Raw genomic sequence first — 21,842 nt, forward strand, 5'->3', positions numbered from 1 at the left:
AGCGCAGTCACTAGTTGTAGCATGCTTTTATACTTGCCAATATGACATCACATAAGTAGGGTATTTAATTTATAGAAGGTGCCCGTGAAGAAACAACATGTCAATGAAGTCAATTTTTCGTAAGATTTTTGACCAATTTTATAGGACGTAGAGTTAATAAAGTCAATTTTTTGAGTTTTACTTGTTAATTTAGTATTATTATTAATTATTTTATCAATTTATACTAACTTTTTATTAGGTAGATTTTACAATATATTATCTTTAATGGACACTTTGTAGTGTCCGTTAATATTTTCCTTGTTTTATTTAATTTATTTGGCATAAAATTTAGGAATGACCACGAGATGTTGATGTGACATTTTGTAATTGACTTAGGATTTTTCTTTCTTACAAATTTAATTTTTAAAACTTTTTTTTAGAAGAATTATTTTTTAAAACTTTTTTTTTTTGGAGAAAAATTATTTTTTAGAACTTAAATCTTAAGTTTTAAAATATTTCATTTAAACTTCAGAATTTATGAAACGTATCATTTAAACCTCCATAATTTTCTAATATCATTATTAAAGCATCACAGGTTTAACTGATAAAAATACTTAGTATTATAAATAAATAAAAAACTGTTTAATATGTGGTTCAAATGAAATTTTAGTGAAAATTATCAAGAGTTTAAGGTTTTATTATCTATACTACTATTGAATGAGCTCTTGTTTAGAGCAAAAGAAACAGCTCTTCATGCTCTATGGGAATGCAGTGTGGCTCAGGGAGTTTGGGCGGAGAGTATAAGGAAATTGCAGAAAGGTGTTGGTGGACAATCTGATGTATTGCAGCTTGCAGAGGAGTTACTGAACAAGCTAACGCAGGGAGAGTTTGAATTATTCCTTGTCCAAGTTTGGTTGCTCTGGAACCAAAGAAATTCTATCACACATGGAGGAGGTGCGCAGGAACCGACTCCGCTGGTGAGAAGGGCAGTGGAATTTTTAGAAGAATTTAAGGAGGCACAACAGCATTTGGTGGTTCACTCGACTGTAATGAGAAGTGCAACATGGACTGCTCCACTGGAGAATTGTTTCAAGCTCAACTTCGATGCGGCGATATTCAAGGATATTAACGCCTCTGGCTTTGGCGTGGTAATCCGCAATGAGATGGGAGAAGTGATGGCTGCATTAGCTAGGAAGGGTCCACTGGTGCATGACAGTGAGGAGGCTGAAGTTTTAGCATGTCGAAAAGCGCTAGAGTTTGTAGTTGACACGGGCTTCGTGGAGCTGATCTTGGAAGGGGACAATGTAACAGTTATGCAGACATTAGAAGCCTCAAGGAGTACTCTGTCATGTCTGGGCCACCTGGCTGTATGGAGATTTCCAATGTCTCAGATCGGGTTTACATGTCATATCTGTTAGTTGTGTGAGTAGATCAGCCAATTCCGTGGCTCATCCTTGGCCAGATTTGCTAAAGGAGTTGAGGAGGAAATTGTTTGGTTGGAGGAATCTCCCCCGCCAGCGTTGGAAGCTCTGTACTGTGATTCATTATAATTGAATAACAATGATTTCACCTTCAAAAAAATGAGCTCTTGTCTAGATTCCTCAATTTTGATGCTTAAAATACCTTTAAATTTACCGGCTAAACTAATAGAGTTATACATGTAAAATTACTAATTTAAAAACTTCTAAATTTTAGTTAAATTTTTTTTGAAATTTCATTTATCTCTAATTTGAAAAAAAAAAAAAAAAAAAACTATCCCAGGATCTATGATTCTATCCAAAAAAAAACTTACCCAGGCCACCTTTTTTTTTTTTTTTTTTTTTTTTTTTCAATTTTGTGGATAACTACACCTTTAAAAACTAAAGTTTTTTTTTTTTGGGGTTCCCTTTAAAAACTCAAGTAAAATACTAATGTTCAGATAAAAGTAAAACTACCACTCTCCAACAATCACAAGTTATTTAATTAATAATTCAATAAAAAAAAAAACCTGCTCCAAGTTAACTTTTTATGTTCACGTTTCTCCTCCCTCACCCTCAAAAATAAGTTCCACAACTATTTGCAATGCCAAAAATTTCATAAAAGACAATTTTGATCTTTGATGAGTCTCCACTCTCAACTTCCCACTACCAAAAAAAGAAAAAAGAAGAAGAAGAAAACACTACTGTAAGTTCCCTTTTAGATATACACCACTGTAAGTTTCTTTAAAAAACTTTCTCCCCTTTCCCCATGGTGAAATTATACAGTACTCTGGTGGACCACATCACTTGTCTACTATTATACAAAAAGACTCACACTTGTTTAAAATTACTGAGTTAGTAATCAGTTTTTGTTTTAAAAATCTTTTAGTGGAATGGTGGACCACATCACTTGTCCACCACGTGGACCTTATAATTTCTCCTCCCCATGTGTGTGTGTTAAAAATATTTAGTATTCTCAAAAGAAAAAACAGTGAATTAATCTCGCATTGAAAAATGAGTGTGAGTTAAAGAGGTTTAAAGCTTATGCTGTGTATCCAAGAGTTAAGCTCTTTTGGATATACACCACTGTAATTTCTTAAAAAAACTCTCTCCTCTCCCCATGTGTGTGTGTTAAAAATATTTAGTATTCTCAAAAAAAAAAAAAAAAAAAACTTCCCACTACAAATAATCCTAAAATGTAGCTTACCTCTTTAATTTTTAAAAATTAAAATACTCACTTCTACCTAAATAAAAACTTCTCACCACCAAGTAGTTATTACTATGTATTATTCTCTATATATTAAGAGGATTTTTAGAGTTAGTTATTGCCTTTTGTACTGTCAAAATTACCCTTCTTATAATAACACTACAAAATATACATACTACACTTAAAATATATATATATATATATATATATAAGGGCTCTTCAAAAAAAAAAAACCTAAGGGCATATAAGGAAATTTGAATATTTATTTTAGTAGAAATTGATCATATCCAAAAGAAATCCAAAAAATTTCAAATACCACATTCAAACCCACGTTCAACTTTTCCCTAAAAAAGAAACCACTTTCAAATTTATCCAAAGAAAACCCCTACTTTCAAATCTTTAACAAAACTTTCGGATAGCTACAGCTAAAATAAACTAAAGTTAAAAACAAATCCATAAAATTTTAAATACCTCTACCAACCCACCCACGTTCATACACACAAGTGACGATACAACATGAGTATACAAAATAAATATATCCATGAATTAGAATACAGGTGCTGGAATACAAAAGAAATCTGCAACTCCTTAAACAAGATAAGCATACTAGAGCAACCTAGATACGTTACATGAATTGTGTATGGATAATTTTAATGATATGTATATGGTGCCCACAATTAATCGCCATTGAGCTTCAATTATTCCAAGAAAGCAAAAAATGACATCAAGTTTGTTGACTACATAACAATCAAAATATAACATGAATTCAATTATATCATAACCCAATCGAGTTCTATGCCACGATAGCTTGCGATAGAACATGGTAGGAACTTTGAAATGCTACAATCTTCTAGGTCAAAAATATAGAGAAATCGATCATCACTCTTGGTAAAGTAGATTGAGTTTCGGTTAACTCCTTGCTCTGTTGCAATACAAGAGATACCACTATCGTTGGAAAGAAAAATAGTCCTCTCTCCAATACTCTTCACTTGCATCCACATCTTTTCTATAGGATCCGCTCGAAAAATAAAAAAACCGTAAACCCTGTGAACTGGAATGAACATCTTGTGAACATATAAGAGCTCTCCACAAGATTCAATTAAATATGTTTTAAAATGGAATATCTCTGGAGGTGATGGCTTAGCTATTTGCCCTCCTGTGAACTCCATAAATCGAAGCTCTGACCCTACAAATTCAGCAGTGAATAATGCATCTTCGAACAAAAGGAAAACAAGTTTTCCTTCAAACATTGTTGCATACGTTATGTAGTAGCTATCATCAACATGACGAAATTCTCTTTTATCAAATTTGTCCTCACCAGGCTGACAAAAGTAAAATATGCGCTTATCAGCATCAATGAAGAATACATGACAAGGATTGTTAGGGTCACTTGGTGGTGAAGACAAAATGCAAATACTCCAATCAGTAATAGTTTCCAATCGAGGGAGTTGCATCACTTCCTTAGATGAAAGATTCAAAAGGCATAAATCCAGAGACTCAACATCCTTCAACACCAACCATCCATTAGTGTGAGTGCATATCTCTTTGTTGTACATCTCCGGAATGGACTTTTTGTAAAATCGATTTTCAGATATGCTGAAAAATAATTGTCTTTCTAGATATTTTCCATCACGAACCAGAAACCAGGGATATGATTGATGGATATTAGGAGGAGAGGATCGATTGAGTTCTTCCTTTTCATTTGCTACTTGCATAAAAGGTTTCTTTTCGATTGTAGCTTCTGTCATCCTAAACTGTAAAAATAAAAAACATATAAGCCCCTACAAATTTTCAAATATAAAATGAATAGAAGTTGTACAATTTCAATAAATTCAAATTGAAGCTATTTTATTGTAAATCAGCTAAGAAAAATCTTATGAAATATCTTGTAGTATACTAATTGCATCTATTATATAAAGAAAATAATCCAATAACGAGCAACTACATCAAAATTAAGCACACTAGGCAATTAATCGTATATAGTCAAGACCAATCAGAAGCTTATTGTGATGTAGAACACCTATTTCAAAGCATGCAGTTGAATTTGATATCAAAGTTCATCAAGAAATATTCACGATGCTCATCAATCATATCTATGAAAACAATGGGTCCAAATTTTGTTTGAAGTAAGTTAGAATGGTAAGGACTTAACTGTCTTAACTTGTAACCTATATTAGGTTTTCTGGCTTGTTTTTGAGGTAACTCGCTAGGAATAAACTATATATGATTCACACATAGTTCGTAACAAAGAGTGGCAATTTTTGTTTGCGTGTGGGATTTTGTGTCATGCCGATTATTGAGTATTTCACTATATAAGTCAATATTAACACAACAAGTTTATTACACGAACCAAGATTCTTTAACATTGACATAACATGTTTATTAAACAGGTTAATTGTTTTGAGTTGTTTATCAAATTCTATCAAATTATTAACCAACTATATTACAAATATCTCAATATCACAAATAATCAATCACAATAAATATATATAAATATATATATATATATATATATATATATATATATATATATATAACACGGACCCACCTCAATCCATAACACTACAATTTATAAACATGGGTAACATAGTCCTCCACGAACTTTATTAAAAAAAATTAAAATCCAACATAATGTTGAACAGTTGCTAATAACTATATATCATCCATAGACAAAGATGAACACTCCCAAGTCCTAAATCCTAATACAAAACAGAATTAAGAGTTTAAATCATCGAGTCCAACAGGTTTGACTAGTGCTAATTCTGGGCCCAAATGGCATGTACAAATAATTTTAAAAAAAAAATACATAGACAAAAATATTTGAAGCATTCAATTCAGAGTAAAAACTGCAATTTTAGGATTAGAAACATCCCATATATATATATATATATAAAGTTCTTTTTGCAGTTCAATGTTGGTGGAGAAAAAAACATATTATCCAGAAAAAAAAAAAGTACAAACCAATTGAACCTGTTCTTTTTCCAAAACCGATGGAGTAATATTGTTGGCAGCCATGAAACCTTCGAAATAGCGAAGCGAAAGAGAGAGTTACGGAGGTTTGAGGGTTCAATCTATATTACCTCTGACTCTGTTAAATTTTTTCCGTGGGCTAATTATTGTGTGGGTACATATATATGTACGATGAATAGTTTTCCAATTCGAGAAGAACTAGTAATCCTTGACCTAGGAGACTTGAGCATCACGTGAGTCCCCATCTAATATCGGAATTTTTTTAGAAGAGCATGTTATTAATTTAATATCGTCCTTTGAGGTCACGTCCGATTAAATTGGAACTGTACTTAATTTACTTCTGCTAGGACTAGGAGTCTAGGAATCTGAAAAACGGACTATCTAATTTTATTTTTTAAGTAAAACCGACATAACTATTTAGTACTTAAGACTTGGCATTGGGAGCCTCTCGCTCCAAATTGAAGTCCCACGTCCCACTACACTAATTCATCTGACTCTTCTTCTTCTTTCTCCAACAACACCACCGACGGTAGCAGTATCACTCCTTCCCAAACAAAAGGTAAAACCAATGCTATGTTGAATTTTTTTCCTTATATTTGTTCAACTCCACTTTTGCTATTCATATTTCTTGGTTTAATAAGTATATATATATATATATATATTTTTTTTTTCTGAGATAGATTGAAATTACATCTGGTGTACAAATAGTGTAACTTGAACCTGTCTCTCTTTTTCTTATGGTCAAATTTCTTTACTTTGCGTTTGTTTGTTTGTTTTTTTGTTGTAAAACCTTCTTCCTATAAATGTAAAAAGCACAAAATTTAGCTACAAAATTGATTTAGTCTTAGGTTACAACTTTACTCAATATCTTTTTATTAGAGGTGAATTTTGACAAATTTACCATTGGATTACATATTCTTCTTAAATTCTCCATGCTTGCAAAAAATTTTGAAAATTATAAATCAATAGCTATGTCATCAATAAATTGTTTAAATTGCAATTTTTTGTAGTTTAAAATTCTGTATAAAGTATAAGAATATTGATCATATAGTAAATAATATCTTATTGATACAAAATTTGACGTGTATTAAAAGTATAAATAACATACAATTCAAATATGTAGTAATACTTGTTTTATTGAGTAAGGTTGTAGTTTTAGATTACAACTAATTTTGTAACTAAACTTTGTCCAAATGAAAATATGTTATCATGAACATTCAAATTTTATCTCTCTTCTCTCAACTATCAAATCCTAAAAAAAAAAAAAAAAGTAAAACAAGATATATATATATATAGACACACACACATTTATTGATACAATGAAGGAGAGATATTTAAACCTTTGATATTTATGTTAAAAACACTCGAAAGTAGTAATTATTTAAATATAAGGTTCTTAACATCTTTATAATTTTAGACTATAGAGTTGAGGGGTTCTCTATCATAGTTTCATAGACTATAAAAGTTCATCTAAAAAAACTTCTACTAATGTGCCCTTCATATAATTTATTTATTTATTTTTTTCAGTCACGTACAAAAGATAAAAAGGGAAACTGAAGGACGCATCTTCTGACTTTATATGGCTGAAGAAATTGTCCAAATTAACCGGGAGAAAGACCAAGAGAAGAAAGAATTTGATAAATCTTGGGCTAAGCTTCTACCAGAACTTCTTCAATTAGTGTCAGCACATCTTTTTGTCACGGACTATAGTACTTTTCGTGCCATTTGCAAATCATGGCGATTAAGCACTCCTATTAGTAAGCCGCTTCTACCGTTATTGGACTCCCCACATTCACAGTCTCCATGTTTAATGTCTGTGGGCAACTACAAATGCAGTTTTTTTCACCCAATATATAACAGCACATATCATATGGAGATTCCAGAATTGTTGGGTGCAATGATTAGGTATTCAAAGTATGGTTGGTTACTCTTATCTCGAGCTGACTGCAGCGTCTTTTTCTTTCATCCTTTTAGTAAGATTAAGATAAAACTTCCAAGTTATCATCATGAGTATGCATTTGAAACGATGTGTTTTTCCTCACCTCCAACTTCTGGAGATTGTGTTGTTATTGGAGTAACATTTGCAGGAATGCAAGTTGGCTTTATTAGGCGTGGTGAGTTGGATTGGACGATTTGCCAATTTAAAAGGGACTCTTGTTCTGAGCTATCTGGATGCACTCCCGTATTATACAAAGGGAAGTTCTATTGTTTGTATAAGCTAGGAAGGCTGGCAGTATTTGATCTTAATGAGTACTTAGGAGCCCCTAACCAATACTCATGTAGTTGGACTGTTTTTTCTACTGGCCTTCCAGAGCATATATGTGATTCATATGAACTAAGTTACCTGGTAGAAGATAATGGGAAGCTTTTTGCAGTTTTTGAGATGCATGATTGTGAGCCATCTGTTTACATTTTCTCATTGAACCTCTCCCCAAGAGGTTCACGGTCACGGATGACTTGGTCACACATGAAATGGCATGAAGTAAGGAATTTGAGAAATAAAACGCTCTATGTTAGTCCCGGAGGTTCATTCTTGGAATTAGCTGCAGTGAAAGGAATGAGGAACAAAATTTACTTGCCAAAAGTTCAGGACAATAGCAATGTATTCTACTCTCTCAAAACTAAGAATTACCACTCATTTTTCAGTGATTATTCAACCAGAATTTCATCTTATGGAAGAGAACTAAACAACAGCTCTTGGATTATTCCCATGTTGACAACAGCGGAGGAGGAGTTTAGTTGGTGATATCAACTGAATTGGCTGGATGAACTTTAAATATTTAACGTCTTAAGTTTTTTTCGTCTTTTTTTTTTATCTGTATTTTTTTATTATATTTTTTTAATTAGTTGTATTGTGATAATCCAGGTCTCGAACCGTAGACCATGCTCATCCCTAGCCCCTGGGTAAGGGAGGTGCCATTAGATCACTAGGTTATTGTCAAGACTATATTATTAAGAGTTCTTGATTTTTCTCCTTTTGTTTTTGATCCAGATAAAATATTAATACAATGTTATATTTTCTTCTGAATTTTGAAATATTTGACTTAAATCATTGCACTAGGCTAAGCATTCTTTTTAAGATAAGGGTGTTAGTTTTGCATTAATTTTATTGTTCTGTTGGTTATGTACTAAGTGACTATAAATTAGCATCTGTACTTTCTATATTTCATCTAGTATTCTATAATGTTAACTGGTTTCTGAATTCTTTCCCATTTACTAATTTTTTTTCATAAAAAAAAAAAAATTGGGAGGGGAGGTACTATTTGCAACATTTTTTGGGTAAAGTTACGGAACTAGAGTATCCAACTTTAAACTTAAAACCCTAAAATAATTTTAGACAAAGTTAGCAGTGTAAATTACAATTTTTCCAAAATTTTCCTAGCTTTGTTCATTTTGATAGATATTATATATCATATATTGTCTTTTATTTTTCTATTTTTTAAAGTATTTGCTTTTGTTATGAGCGGTGACACTTTGGCTATGATTTCATTTCATTCAAAATGTTGTTTCCATAAGCATTGTAATTATAAGATGAATTTCTATGGCTATTATTTCATTCCATTCCAAATAATAATCAGATACTCAAAAAATGTTTAAATACTTTCGTTTCAAATAATAATAATAATAATAATAATAATGTTATAATATCAAAATCATTGTTATTATTAACTGGACTTTGTTAGAAGGTCGCAAGTTTTATTGTAATTGCCAAAAGATCTAAGATTTTAAGGGTAATTCTACCGTGATCTCTTTCAAACACTTTGACAAAAGAAGAACCCGTATGTTTTGTTTTGTTTTTTTGGGTTTTATACAAAACCTAAATGATCAGTAGCAAGTATCTTAATAAAATTAAATAAACGGACCAGATTAAAACAAGCAAGATCTATGGCTAAGATTTAAGTGGGTAATGTACCCCCCTCAAAAAATAGGGGTACATTAGATTTAAATAAGGTGGGTAATTCTATCGTACCCCCCAAAAAAGAGGGGGGGGGGGACGATACCTACTAATAGGAAGCTTGCTATACCAGGTTACCAAATCCTCATATTTGACGGTTCTATCCTCATATTGTGCAGTTCCAACATTACATATGACAGTTCTTTTGTCACATTTGGTGGTTCCCTTAATTTTTTCTCACATTTGACGGTTCCATCATCACATTATGTAGTTTCAACATCAAATGTGACAATTATTTTGTCACATTTGGTGGTTCTCTTACTTTTTTCTCACATTTGACAGTTCTATCATCACATTGTGCAGTTCTAACATCACATGTGACAGTTCTTTTGTTACATTTGGTGGTTCCCTTACTTTTTTATCATATTTGACGGTTCTATTATCACATTGTGCAATTTCTAAAGGAAATATGGATGTGCGCAGTGGAAAACAAACGGATCTACTTCATTCATAAAAGTTAACATGTACTATAAAAGTTTCAGAATTAGAGAACAAGAGAGTGTACCTTGAAGCGCTTGGGAACACTTTCAATCTTCACTCCAATTCCACTAATGCCCAAGATGTGTGGTCTCTCAATCAGTTCCAAAAGGAGAATGTCAAGGAGTGTCTAACACTTCTTACACCACTTCACAATAGTGTTCTTACAATTCTCTACAAAAAATTCTGTATGTTTCTCCCTTTGTGTCTAACCGATTATCTAATTGGGCTGGCCTTTTGGGTCTTTCCAATTGGACTTAAGTGTGTGGCTTGAAGTGGAACCAAAAGAGACCAATAAGACACTAGCTCCAATGGACCTTGGACTTTTCTGTCAACTCTTGACAAGTCCAAAGTTACCATTAATTATATTTAATACCACTATATAAATATAGTTGCACTCTAGGCCTTATTTATAAATTATATCCAAGACTTTATTGTACATACAATCCATTCATAAAATATTCGTAGTAAAATAAAGTCATGAATGTAGACTGCCACTTTGTAAATTACTACATCTTATCATTGAATACCCGGTTTAATCCTTTAAAGTTATTCATTATATATTTATGAAATCAAATTCCATAAATATATATACTTTAGTAACTCCTTACTAAAGTGGTTAGGCCTAACTTTCTGAATAACAATCTCATTAAACTTATCTCAAGGGAATATTTTGTATCTCCGTTAAGAGACTATGAATTCCATCTTAAGAATATATGTTCCATCAACACTAAATGTGGCTGTCCAACATATTGAGGTTTTGACCGTTACTCTAGATCTCACTCTTGATACATCAAAGTAACCTACACTTCATGATCAGGTCCATTATTCTCTCAGGATTAAGAGTTCATGCAAATATAAGTCGTGAATTTATTATTCATTTGACAGTTGTTGGAAGAATAATAAATCTCACACGGTCCAGTTCAATATGTTTTAACTCTTAAAACATATCAACATACTAACTAGAAATTTTCATTTCTACGATCAAGACAAATCATCTTAGTTGATATGTTATAGTCTTCGCAGATGAAATGTCCAATTTTCATCACCGACTACGAACTACATTTTGAGTTTACAAGGAACTTGCGATTTACATCTTCTGTGACTAAATCACATAAATCACATACAATGCATCTCATGGACTATATGATAATGTCTCAATATTCATGCTACCATTATTTTTAGATAAAAACAAAACAACTTTATTAAACACAACATTAAGTAATACATAATAAAATACATAGTATCATACAATAGGATTTAAGGGCACACATCCTAACAATTTCAACATCACATAAGACTGTTTTTTTGTCACATTTGGTGGTTCCCTTATCTTTTCTCACATTTGATAGTTCCATTGTCACATTCAACAGTATTAATATCACATTTGACAGTACTTTTGTCACATTTGGTGGTTCCCTTATTTTTTTTTCTCACATTTGATGTTTCCATGCTCACATTGTATAGTACCAACATCACATGTGACTATACTTTTGTCACATTCGATGGTTCTTTTATTTGTTTTCTCACATTTGATGGTTCCATTTCACATTAGGTAGTACCGACATCACATCTTATTATACTTTTATCACATTTGGTGGTACCCTATTCTTTTTTTCACATTTGACAATTTCATTATCACATTGGGCAGTACTAACATCGCTTTTAGCCGCACTTTTCTCACATTGGTGGTACAATTATTTTTTCTCACATTGGACAATTCCATCGTCACACTGGGTAATACCAATATCACATTTGACCATCCTTTTGTCACATTCGGTGAGACTATTGGTTTCCTTTGTTACATTTGATAGTTTCATCGTCACATTAGGCAGTACCAATATCATATGTGACTACAATGACCTTGTAACCTAAAAAGTGACTGAAATACCCTTATAACCTAAAAAACGACCATAATGCACTTGAAACCTAAAAAATGTCAAAAATACCCATAGAACCTTAAAAATTATCGAAATGACTCTAAAACCTAAAAAATGACTGAAACACTCTTAGAATCTAAAAAATCACCCTGAAACCTAAAAAATGACTTGGCCGTAGTAATGCCCCCAAAACCTAAAAAATTACTAAAATACCCCTGAAACCTTAAAAATGACCAAATTACATTTAGAATCGCAAAAATAACCAAAAGACCCTTAAAATCTAACAAATGACCAAAATACACCCCAAAACCTTTATTTGCAAGACCGAAATGACAATAAAATTTTATAACTACTCTACTTGCTTTTCCCTCCCTAAAAATCTCAGTGGAACTTATAAAATTTTCTTTTGTTATTAAGTTGTTGTATTTTGATGTATACTTATTGGAATTTAAAATATGATTAGTTATCTAAAAAAAAACTATCTAGTACACACACACACACATGCATGCATGCATGTATTTATGCATGTCTGTGGGAGGTTTGTCTTAACTAATATATTTAGTATTTGTACCACAATTTAGTGACCTATTATTGACCTAAACCTTATGATTTTGTAACCTAAATGACCCTGAAACCAAAAGATGACCGAAATGATCTTGTAACCTAAAAAATATCTGAAATACCCTTAGAACCTAAAAAATGACAATAATGCCCTTGAAACCTAAAAAAATTACCAAAATACCCATAGAATCTTGAAATGACCGAAATGACCCTGAAACCTAAAAATTGACTGAAATACTCGTAAAACATAAAAAATGACCAAAATGAGACCTAAAAATGACTAAAATGACCTTGTAACCTAAAAAGTGACTGAAATACCCTTAGGACTAAAAAATGACCTTAATGCACTTGAAACCTAAAAAATTACTGAAATACCCTCAAAACCTATAAAATGACCAAAATACCCCTAAAACCCTCTAAAATTACCGAAATACCCGTTGAACCTAAAAAATGATCAAAATACACTTGAAACCTAAAAAATGACCAAAATGGCTCTAAAATCTAAAAAATGAGTGAAATACCCCTTAAATCTAAAAAATGACCAAAATACCTTTAAAATCTAAAAAATGACTGTAATGCATTTGAAAAAAATAAAATAAAAACACCGAAATACCCATATAACCTAAAAATTACCAAAATGACCTCGAAACCTAAAAATTGACCTAAATACCCCAAAAACCCTTTAAAATTACCGAAATATCCTTAGAACCTAAAAGCTTATCAAAATACCCTTAGAACCTAAAAAAGACCAAATGACCCTAAATCCTAAAAAATAACCGGAATACTCAATTGTGATGAGTTATGCTCAGGTGATTCACAAATGAATTTTTATCTTTTTCTTAGAGATGGAGAATTGGAGATACAAAAATAAGGTGGTTTCGTTTCCACCTCTTATAGTCTTCCTTGTTAGATCACTTATTGAATAAATTTACATAATAGAGCATTAGTATTGATGGAGGCAAATTTCTAAAATGCTAAATTTACTAACCAAACATAACAAAATGCTAATGCATTAGTGGAGGCAAACCCAATTTTTTCGGCTTTTGAGCTACGGTGCACTGTAGCTCAGATGCTTAAAAAAACAATATTTTTATTAAAAGATATATTATTTTATTGTGTTATTGGTGGTGGTTGTTGTTTATTGTAGTTGATATATTATTTTATTGTGTTAAATACTAAAATAAAACCACTGATGTTGGGTTCTTTGTAAAATGAGATGGTAAAATAGAAAAAGTCGCTTTTTGTAATGCCAAATTGCTAAATTTTTTACTCCACTAATGTTGATGCTAAGGGCATCTTTTACATAAGTATTGTTGCAGCACAAAGGTGGAAAGAGCTTTATAATTAGTCATTTTTCATATCAAAATTCAAGGCAATTTCTTTTTCTCAATCTTTTAGTTCTCCACATTATATTAGAGTAATTTGCATTTTGCATTACCACCCTGGCGTATCAAATTAACTGAAAATTTTGCTGAAATGCCTTATTAGCCTTAGCATTTACAGAAATCTAAAAACACCTCAACTTAGTTCAAGACATCTACCCTATTGGTCAAAAGAAGAAAATTAACTATTTTATAGTTGAAACTAACTAGATAAAGCTTCTAATTGCAAGACAATAACTTCTTAACAAATATATCACTCCAGAGCCGCTTGACTCCCTGAGTCATTGCATGTGTGATCGATCTTCTGTGATTTTCTCTTGACAATTTTTATATTAGGATAAAACTTACCTAAATCCTTACTTCAAATCCAAGAAAGTAGGAAAACATTGGACAAAAAATTGAAAAGAGACATCTAAGAATGCTAGGAATAACTGAACTCATGCAAAATTGATGCATACCCCAAATGCAAAGAAGTGTCTGAATGTTCATTTTCCTCAGATGCAGAGGTAGAAACAACTTTGAACCTGAGAGTAAAAACTTCCTCTCCAAACGGTTGAATTCGAGGAAAGGTGACTTTCAGGTTCACCGTATTTCATCAAGCTTTTTATGATTTGAACATGAAAAATGAAGGCCATAGATTTTTGTTGTATGCAAAAATTATTGTATAGAAGAAATGGTTTTGATCTCACCTATTTGCTCAGAGCCTCATTCTCTAGCAGGGCCTTTTGTTGCTGAAGGTAAATAAAGCCAAAAAGAAAATAAAAGACATACCAAAGTTATTTATTCAAAAATGGAATGGTAATCCAATGAAGCATGCTCATTGGGTGCTACACTACTATTTTCATTAGCCTGAGTTTGTTTCTTGCTTTCTATGATAATACAACCATGGACACTTTAGCAGAAGATATCATTTAATTACTAATTCCCTAGTAAATGCTATGCCAAATTGCCCCCCCACCCCCTAGAAAAACGTATGAATTCTTTAAAAAAAATTTCATCTTTCCAACTTTGGTCAAATTATTTCAAACCGAAATTACATATTTTCTTTTATGTGATTTCAGTTGAGCCTATATGTTGACCATCACCACAAGGGAGCAAACTGTAAGTGTGCTTAGGTGGAACCAATACAGAAGCTATACTAATTACTATTCCTGAATCCCAATTGAGTTCTCAAACACCAAAAGAATGATTTTTAAAAATAAATCTCCAAATTGATATATGACATAACCAAAAAACAGATCTTACTAAAGAGGTTATAAATTTATTTTACTTTTTCATACCAAAGGGAAACATTCAAAGGCACCCTCTTTTTGGACCTTTGCTGGTTGGACCATGTTAGTGACCTACCAAGTTAATAGATGAAAACTTTCTGTTCTATAACTCAAAGCGTCAATCATAAACAACCTTTTGTAGAAAGAAATGCCTTCTGACTGTTGAGACCCTTTTTTTTATTGATACTAATCAAGATGCTCGTTCATAAAAGCAGCCAAAAGAAAAAAAATTAAAGAGAATATTTAGTTTACCTGTATTTTGGACTTCTTAAGTTGCTCCAAAAGAACTTCCTCCTACAATATTAAAATTTAAATTCAATCTTGTGGAAGAAGCCACATAATCACCAAGCTTTATTAAATTGAAAATTGGTTGCCATTTTGCTAATAATTGAGGGACTAATTACAACTTGGGTGATCGCCTATATGAAAGAAAGCAGATCTTCTATATATACATGTAACACAATGCAGATTTTTCTTAGAAATTGGTAGAAATTTCCACAGTTTTGGTCTCTAAAACTTTCGGTTTGCACTTTCTTACCCAAAAAAAAAAAGGTTTGTATTGTAACGTTTGGACTAAAAATAAGAAAGAAAGGAAAAAGATTGACGTTTTCCAGAAATCCAAATCTTCCATTATGAGTAATATGACTAGGGGTGGCAATTTTTATCCATATCCATGAACTCACCCATTACACACCTAATTTGGATAGGTCTTAACTCAACCTATTTGAATATTTGGGTTAAATAGGTAAATACCCATTAGTTTATTTAATTATATGGGTCTTAATGTATAAACCCACTAATACCCTCTAAAACTTATCTAAAATTTAAATAAACAATATAAAATCTAAATTTCTAGAAAATGACTAAAATACCCCTAAAACCTAAAAAATAACCAAAATACTCCCAAAACCCAAAAAATTACCAAAATACCCTCGAAACCTAAAAAATAACGAAAATACCCCCAAAACCTAAAAATTACCAAAATACCCCCAAAACCAAAAAAAGGACCAAAATACCCCCCTAAAACCCAAAAAATGACCAAAATACCCCAAAAACCCAACAAATGACCAAAATACCACTGAAACCTAAAAATGACCAAAATACCCCCAAAACCTAAAAAATCAAGATTTTAAAACCCGAACCGTTTATTGAACCGTAAAAATGAGAGGTTTAAGAATTTTGAAGTCGAACCGAGGTTGAACTAGAGTCGAACTGTGATGATGTTATAATTAATTTAATAATTAATTAAAGCCTAAATATAGATATTAAATTAATAAAACTTGCAAAATTGACTAATATATCTATATATGTGAGAAAAATTTAATGATTTTCAAGCATATATTTAATAAATAAATAATAAAATAATAAAATAAAATAATAACCATGAAAACATTAAAATTTATGATTAATTTTTGAAGTAAAGTTGAATATCTTTGAAGGATTTTAATTATAATTTTTTTTATTCCTTGTAAGAGATGGATAATTTAATTAAGTAGAATAAAATGTTGTTAAGTTGTTTTTATAAAAAAAAATTGCTAAGGGGTTGGACCGCACGGTTCTTGACCGATTCATGCAGTCCAACCCCGGTTTTAGGGGTTCACGGAATTAACTAAAAATACGGTTCTTTATACTTAAAAAACCGATTTTCATCTCGGTTCGTCCGGTCTAGTTCTGAAAACAGTGCTAAAAATCACCAAAATACCCCTAAACCTAAAAAATGACCAAAATGCCCCCCAAACCCAAAAAATTACCAAAATACCACCAAAAACCTAAGAATGACCAAAATACCCCCGAAACCTAAAAAATGACCAAAATACCCCTGAAACCTAAAAATGACCAAAAATACCCCCAAACCCATAAAATGACCAAAATACCTCCAAAATCTCTAAAATGAGCAAAATACCTCCCCCCTCCCCCCAAACCTCTAAAATGTCCAAAATATCCCCAAAACCCAAAAAATTACCAAAATACTCTCAAAACCCCAAAAAAATGACCAAAGTACTCCCTAAACCTAAAAAATGACCGAAATACCCCCTAAACCTTAAAAATGACTGAAATACCTTTGAAAGCTTAAAATTACCAAAAATACCCCAGAAACCTAAAAAATGACCAAAAGACCTCCGAAACTTATAAAATGATCAAAATACCACTGAAACCTAAAAACAATTACATGTATCACAATGCAAATTTTTCTTAGAAATCGGTAGAAATTTCCACAGTTTTGGTCTCTAAAACTTCCAGTTTGCACTTTCTTACCCAAAAAGAAAAAAAGTTTTTCTTGTAACGTTTGGACCAAAAATAAGAAAGAAAAGAAAATGATTGACTTTTCCAGAAATCCAAATCTTCCATTATAAGTAATATGACCCACAAAAACCAAGTTTGTTCACAATTAATATAAACCAAATTGTGCCACTTTACAAATAACAGATTAGGGAAGAGTAAAAAACAAACCCAAACATTAAATTAAAATGATTAAGTAAAAGAAAAACTATCTAACCATTCTTCACGACTCGATGAAGGTCATGTAGGTGTAGGATTTGATCTTGATCAATAGAAAGGAAAATGATTAAAAATCAAAATCCTGATTTGAATACCAAACACAAAAGTAGAACACAGAAGCCATGATGGTTTGAGAGAGGCGGCTAGACAGAAGAACCCGTGATCTATCTCAAACGCTTTGACAAAAGAAGAACCCGTATGTTTTGTTTTGTTTTTTTGGGTTTTATACAAAACCTAGATGATCGATAGCAAGTATCTTAATAAAATTAAATAAATGAACCAGATTAAAACAAGAAAGATCTATGGCTAAGATTTAAGTGGATACTGTACCCCTAAAAAACATTGGGGGTACAGTAGATCTAAATAAGGTATTTTCGACCAACGTCTATTATCTTATTTTTAAGATTTGATCTTGGTTTTTAAAATAGTTGAATTCTGTTAAATTTGCACGCCTATTCCATATTTAGGAAAGAATTGATTTAATTAGCTTTAAAACTTCTTTGAATATGTATTTAATTCATTTTCGTTGGAGTCGAGTAACTATAAGCGGATGAAATATCTGGCTCAGTACATCAATACTCAAGCTACCTAGGTCCCAATTTATTACTAGCCTTGTGGATATTCTAGTGGTCTAAGATGCAATTGGTTCGAGTCGATGATGAAAATCATGACTGTTGGGTTAAGTATCTAGTTGTGACCTTTTTATTACTGTAGTCCAGTGTTATTAAACTCGATCCAGCCTGGCCGGTCAGACTTGTGATCTGGCGCATTGACCAGGCCAAGTGATCAATTGGATCGGAAAAGTATGGACTTGGTCAAAACCAATGGAACCCGGTGGGTTTTAAGTAACTCGTATGACCCGGTTGGGTTTTATTATTCTGGTCGGGTTTGTGAATTGTGTAAAATTACATTAATAGATCCACTTTATTAACACTTTTATTATTTAAATGTGTGATAATATGGTAATTTAAATAAGAGAAAACCAAAAAAATCCAAAAAACGCATTGTTCCTAATGCTGCCTTGCGAATTCACACTTTGTACTAGGGGTATTCACGGTGCGGTGCGGTGCGATTTTGGACCATTTTTAGCACCGCACTTTGCGGTGCGGTTTAGCTAAAACCATAATTGCACCGCACCTTATTTTTGTGGTCATATTTGCGGTGTGGTGCGGTTTAGAGTTTAGCTAAAACCATAACCGCAATGCATCTCTTTTTTGGGATCGTATGTGCGGTGTTATGTATAAGATGCGATTTGATTTCGGTATATTTTTCAAATTTTGGGCTTTTCCTACCTAGCCAAAAACTAATTTTTCTCTTTTTTTGGGCCAAGTTTTAAATTATTGAGTTAGTTTTTCTTTATTTTGGGTTGACTAGAAATAGTCAACCTTTGCTAAGACTATCAAACTTTTAATTTTTTGAAAACTAGGAATATTAAACTATTAATAATATATTTAACGTTAAAAATAAATAAATATATTAATATATAGAGAGGGTGCGGTGCGGTTTATGCGGTTTTCTTATTATAAAACCGCAAACCGCATTGCACCATGCGGTGTGGTGCAGTGCGATGCATTGTTACTTGTGGTGCGGTGCAGTTATGCCATTTTGCGCGCAGTTTTGGTACAGTTTTTGATGTTTGTTCTGTTTATGCGGTTTGGTGAACACCCCTACTTTGTACTTTGTATTTTGTACATGTACCATCACTTTTCAATTTTCACGATTCTCAAAACCTACTGCTACAGGCTGCTACTATGCATAAATTTTTTGATGCTTTGAAGTCTAAACAGATGTACTTGGCCAACAATTAGCATGTAAGTATGACCATATAACTCTATGCCACCAACTATCTTCTTTTGTTTAGGTTTTTTTTTTTATACTTTATTTCTTGATTGCTTTTTAGTTTAAGCATCTTTGGTTTTTTTTTTTTTTTTTTGTCGTGTACAGTGTGAGTGTGTTTTAGCTAACCTTAACTTTATTGACAAATATAAATTATTATTATTATTTTTTGTTTCTTCTAATGCTATTGCTTATGAAATATTGATTTTGAATTATAATAGTGAGTTTAATTTAGGCATATGCCTTTTTTTTTTTAATTTACATATTCAAGTTATGATTTCTCAAACTTAATTTTATATATATTTAATTTTTTAAATTCCTTTATTTGACCCTGCTATTCGATTGATGACCCTCTGGTTGAACCTGTGACCCAGCTCATAGACTAGGTCAACGTCCGGTCCGGATTTAATAACTATGTTGTAGCCTATTCTACATTTCAGTGGGCCAACAACCAAGCTTCGTAGGTGTTCTAGTGGGCTTAAAGATGCAAATGATTGATTTGGCTTTTTTTTTTTTTTTTTTTTTTGTAAACACAGAAATATTTGATTGAATATTAACCATATGTTACAAACGTGCTCAGCCTTATCAAAGGGCTAGCAAATGTTCCATCATATCTAAAGGTTAATCAAAAGATACATAAGAAGATAATAACGTAGTTCCCAGATTAGCAAGCATATTTGCGCATTAATTAGCTTCGCAACATGCATGCTTAATTTGCATGTTGGGGATGACTTGGAATAGGTTCTTGTAATCAGTCAATAAGGGTTCCATAAGAACCTTGGATGAGGAATTAAGCATGAGTTTAACCACTGATAAGGAAAATTTTGTAATTAGCCTATGATGAAACAAAGAGCGACGAATATAATAAGGTCGTCAGCTTCACTCAAATGAAACTACCTTCTTGCAAAGTCTACAGCTTCACCTCATGCCTGACAGCTGCATCTTGAGCACAGTAAGCTTACGACAGTAAGCTGAAGACAGTAAGCTGAAGGGATAAGCTGAAGACAGCAAGCTGAAGGTAGTAAGCTGAAGACAGTACGCTGAAGGGATAAGCTGAAGATAGTAAGCTGAAGGTAGTAAGTTGACAGAAGTAAGCTGATGGAAGTAAGCTGACGGAAGTAAGCTGAAGCTAGTAAGCTGAAAGGGATACACGAATCTTCGATGAGTCTGGCATCGAGCCCAATGATTCCGTTGGGCTTGCTTGTCGCGAGGGACTGCATCTCAAAGTTTACAGCTTCATAACAGAGCTGACGACTTTAATGATAAGCTGACAACCCTGAAAAGGGACGATGCTGTAGGCTGACGGGAATAAGCTGAAAAGGTCAATTAAACCTCCATCCATAACTTTACTTGATCTCCATGCATATGTGTATAAGGAGAGTTCTTGCGCCACATGCTTAACCCTAATTAAGAAAACTCCTATAAGGAAAAGAACTCTAGGAGATATGCAAAATCCACAAGCTACTCTCGTAGAAGGAAAGAACTTCTTGACCAAGGCATAAATTTCGGCCCTACGCTACTATAAATACCCCAAAACCCTCACAAAGCAAGGTACGCATTATTCACCCCAGCTCTGGCATTCTAGAGTTGCGAACAAAAGATTTCTCTAACTTGATCATCAGAGGGTATTTGGCCGGTACCACACCAGTACCTCTCTTAAGGTCTTCAGCTTTTGTGTTGTGTAGGTATTTCATCGAGAGCATGTAAGGACCATGTGGCTTACTGACGATTTTCGACATTATCAACCACAAAGCTAGAATCAAGCTCAACAATTAAGTTAACAATTCCAAGATCTATGGCAAGAAGAAGGCCACCTCCGAGGGCCCATGTTTAAACCTTCAGGCTGTTAGTGAATCCCATGTTCCTTGCATACCCCATAACCCACAGCTTGTTATAGTCTCTAATAAGACCTCCACTGCCAAGGGAAGCCCCGTTGATGTTGAGCTTACACCATCCCTTAGGGGGTTTACGCCAAGAAACAGGAATGGTTGTGTTGTTGATGAGAGGTTTTGGGTTAACTCCAATAGCAAAAAATTTAGCACTCTGTTTAACATAGTTTTCATGAATTTTCAAATCAATTCTCCCCAAATCTAAATATGAAATTTTTTTTATGGCTCGGAACTTTTGAAACAGCTGAAGACGTTGCCCTGGCTTACGACCAAGCCGCTTACAGGATGCGCGGCTCACGCGCCTTGCTCAATTTCCCACTCCGGGTCAATTCGGGCGAGCCCAACCCGGTGAGGGTTACATCAAAGCGGTCATCGCCCAAACCCACTTCCTTGATTTCATCGACCGATAGCGAGTCGCCGAAGCGGCGGAGGAAGGCTGACGGCACGGTGGCTTAGAAAGTGGATCAGGCTCAGGCTCA

The 21,842-nt window shown here is 32.9% G+C and overlaps 3 protein-coding genes across 3 annotated transcripts; 2 read left to right on the top strand and 1 right to left on the bottom strand.

Annotated features, from left to right (window-relative positions):
- Nucleotides 1–344: 344 nt before the first annotated feature.
- On the top strand, nt 345–1,397 carry LOC142606011 (uncharacterized). The gene is made up of 2 exons (XM_075777430.1): nt 345–352; nt 713–1,397. The coding sequence occupies exons 1-2, from the start codon at nt 345–347 to the stop codon at nt 1,395–1,397; spliced, it is 693 nt and encodes a 230-aa protein (XP_075633545.1).
- A 2,016-nt stretch (nt 1,398–3,413) lies between these two features.
- Nucleotides 3,414–4,391, bottom strand: LOC142606012 (putative F-box protein At1g44080). Its single transcript, XM_075777431.1, has one exon. It carries the CDS (start codon nt 4,389–4,391, stop codon nt 3,414–3,416), a length of 978 nt encoding a protein of 325 aa, XP_075633546.1.
- Nucleotides 4,392–7,192: 2,801 nt separating this feature from the next.
- Nucleotides 7,193–8,359, top strand: LOC142606013 (F-box/kelch-repeat protein At1g57790-like). The gene has a single exon (XM_075777432.1). The coding sequence runs from the start codon at nt 7,193–7,195 to the stop codon at nt 8,357–8,359; it is 1,167 nt and encodes a 388-aa protein (XP_075633547.1).
- Nucleotides 8,360–21,842: the final 13,483 nt, after the last annotated feature.

Source organism: Castanea sativa, chromosome 8, assembly GCF_040712315.1.
Source record: "Castanea sativa cultivar Marrone di Chiusa Pesio chromosome 8, ASM4071231v1".
NCBI lineage: Eukaryota > Viridiplantae > Streptophyta > Magnoliopsida > Fagales > Fagaceae > Castanea > Castanea sativa.

Coding starts and splice junctions, on each gene's coding strand:
- LOC142606012 (XM_075777431.1), bottom strand. CDS start 4,391: ATGACAGAAGCTACAATCGAAAAGAAACCTTTTATGCAAGTAGCAAAT.
- LOC142606013 (XM_075777432.1), top strand. CDS start 7,193: ATGGCTGAAGAAATTGTCCAAATTAACCGGGAGAAAGACCAAGAGAAG.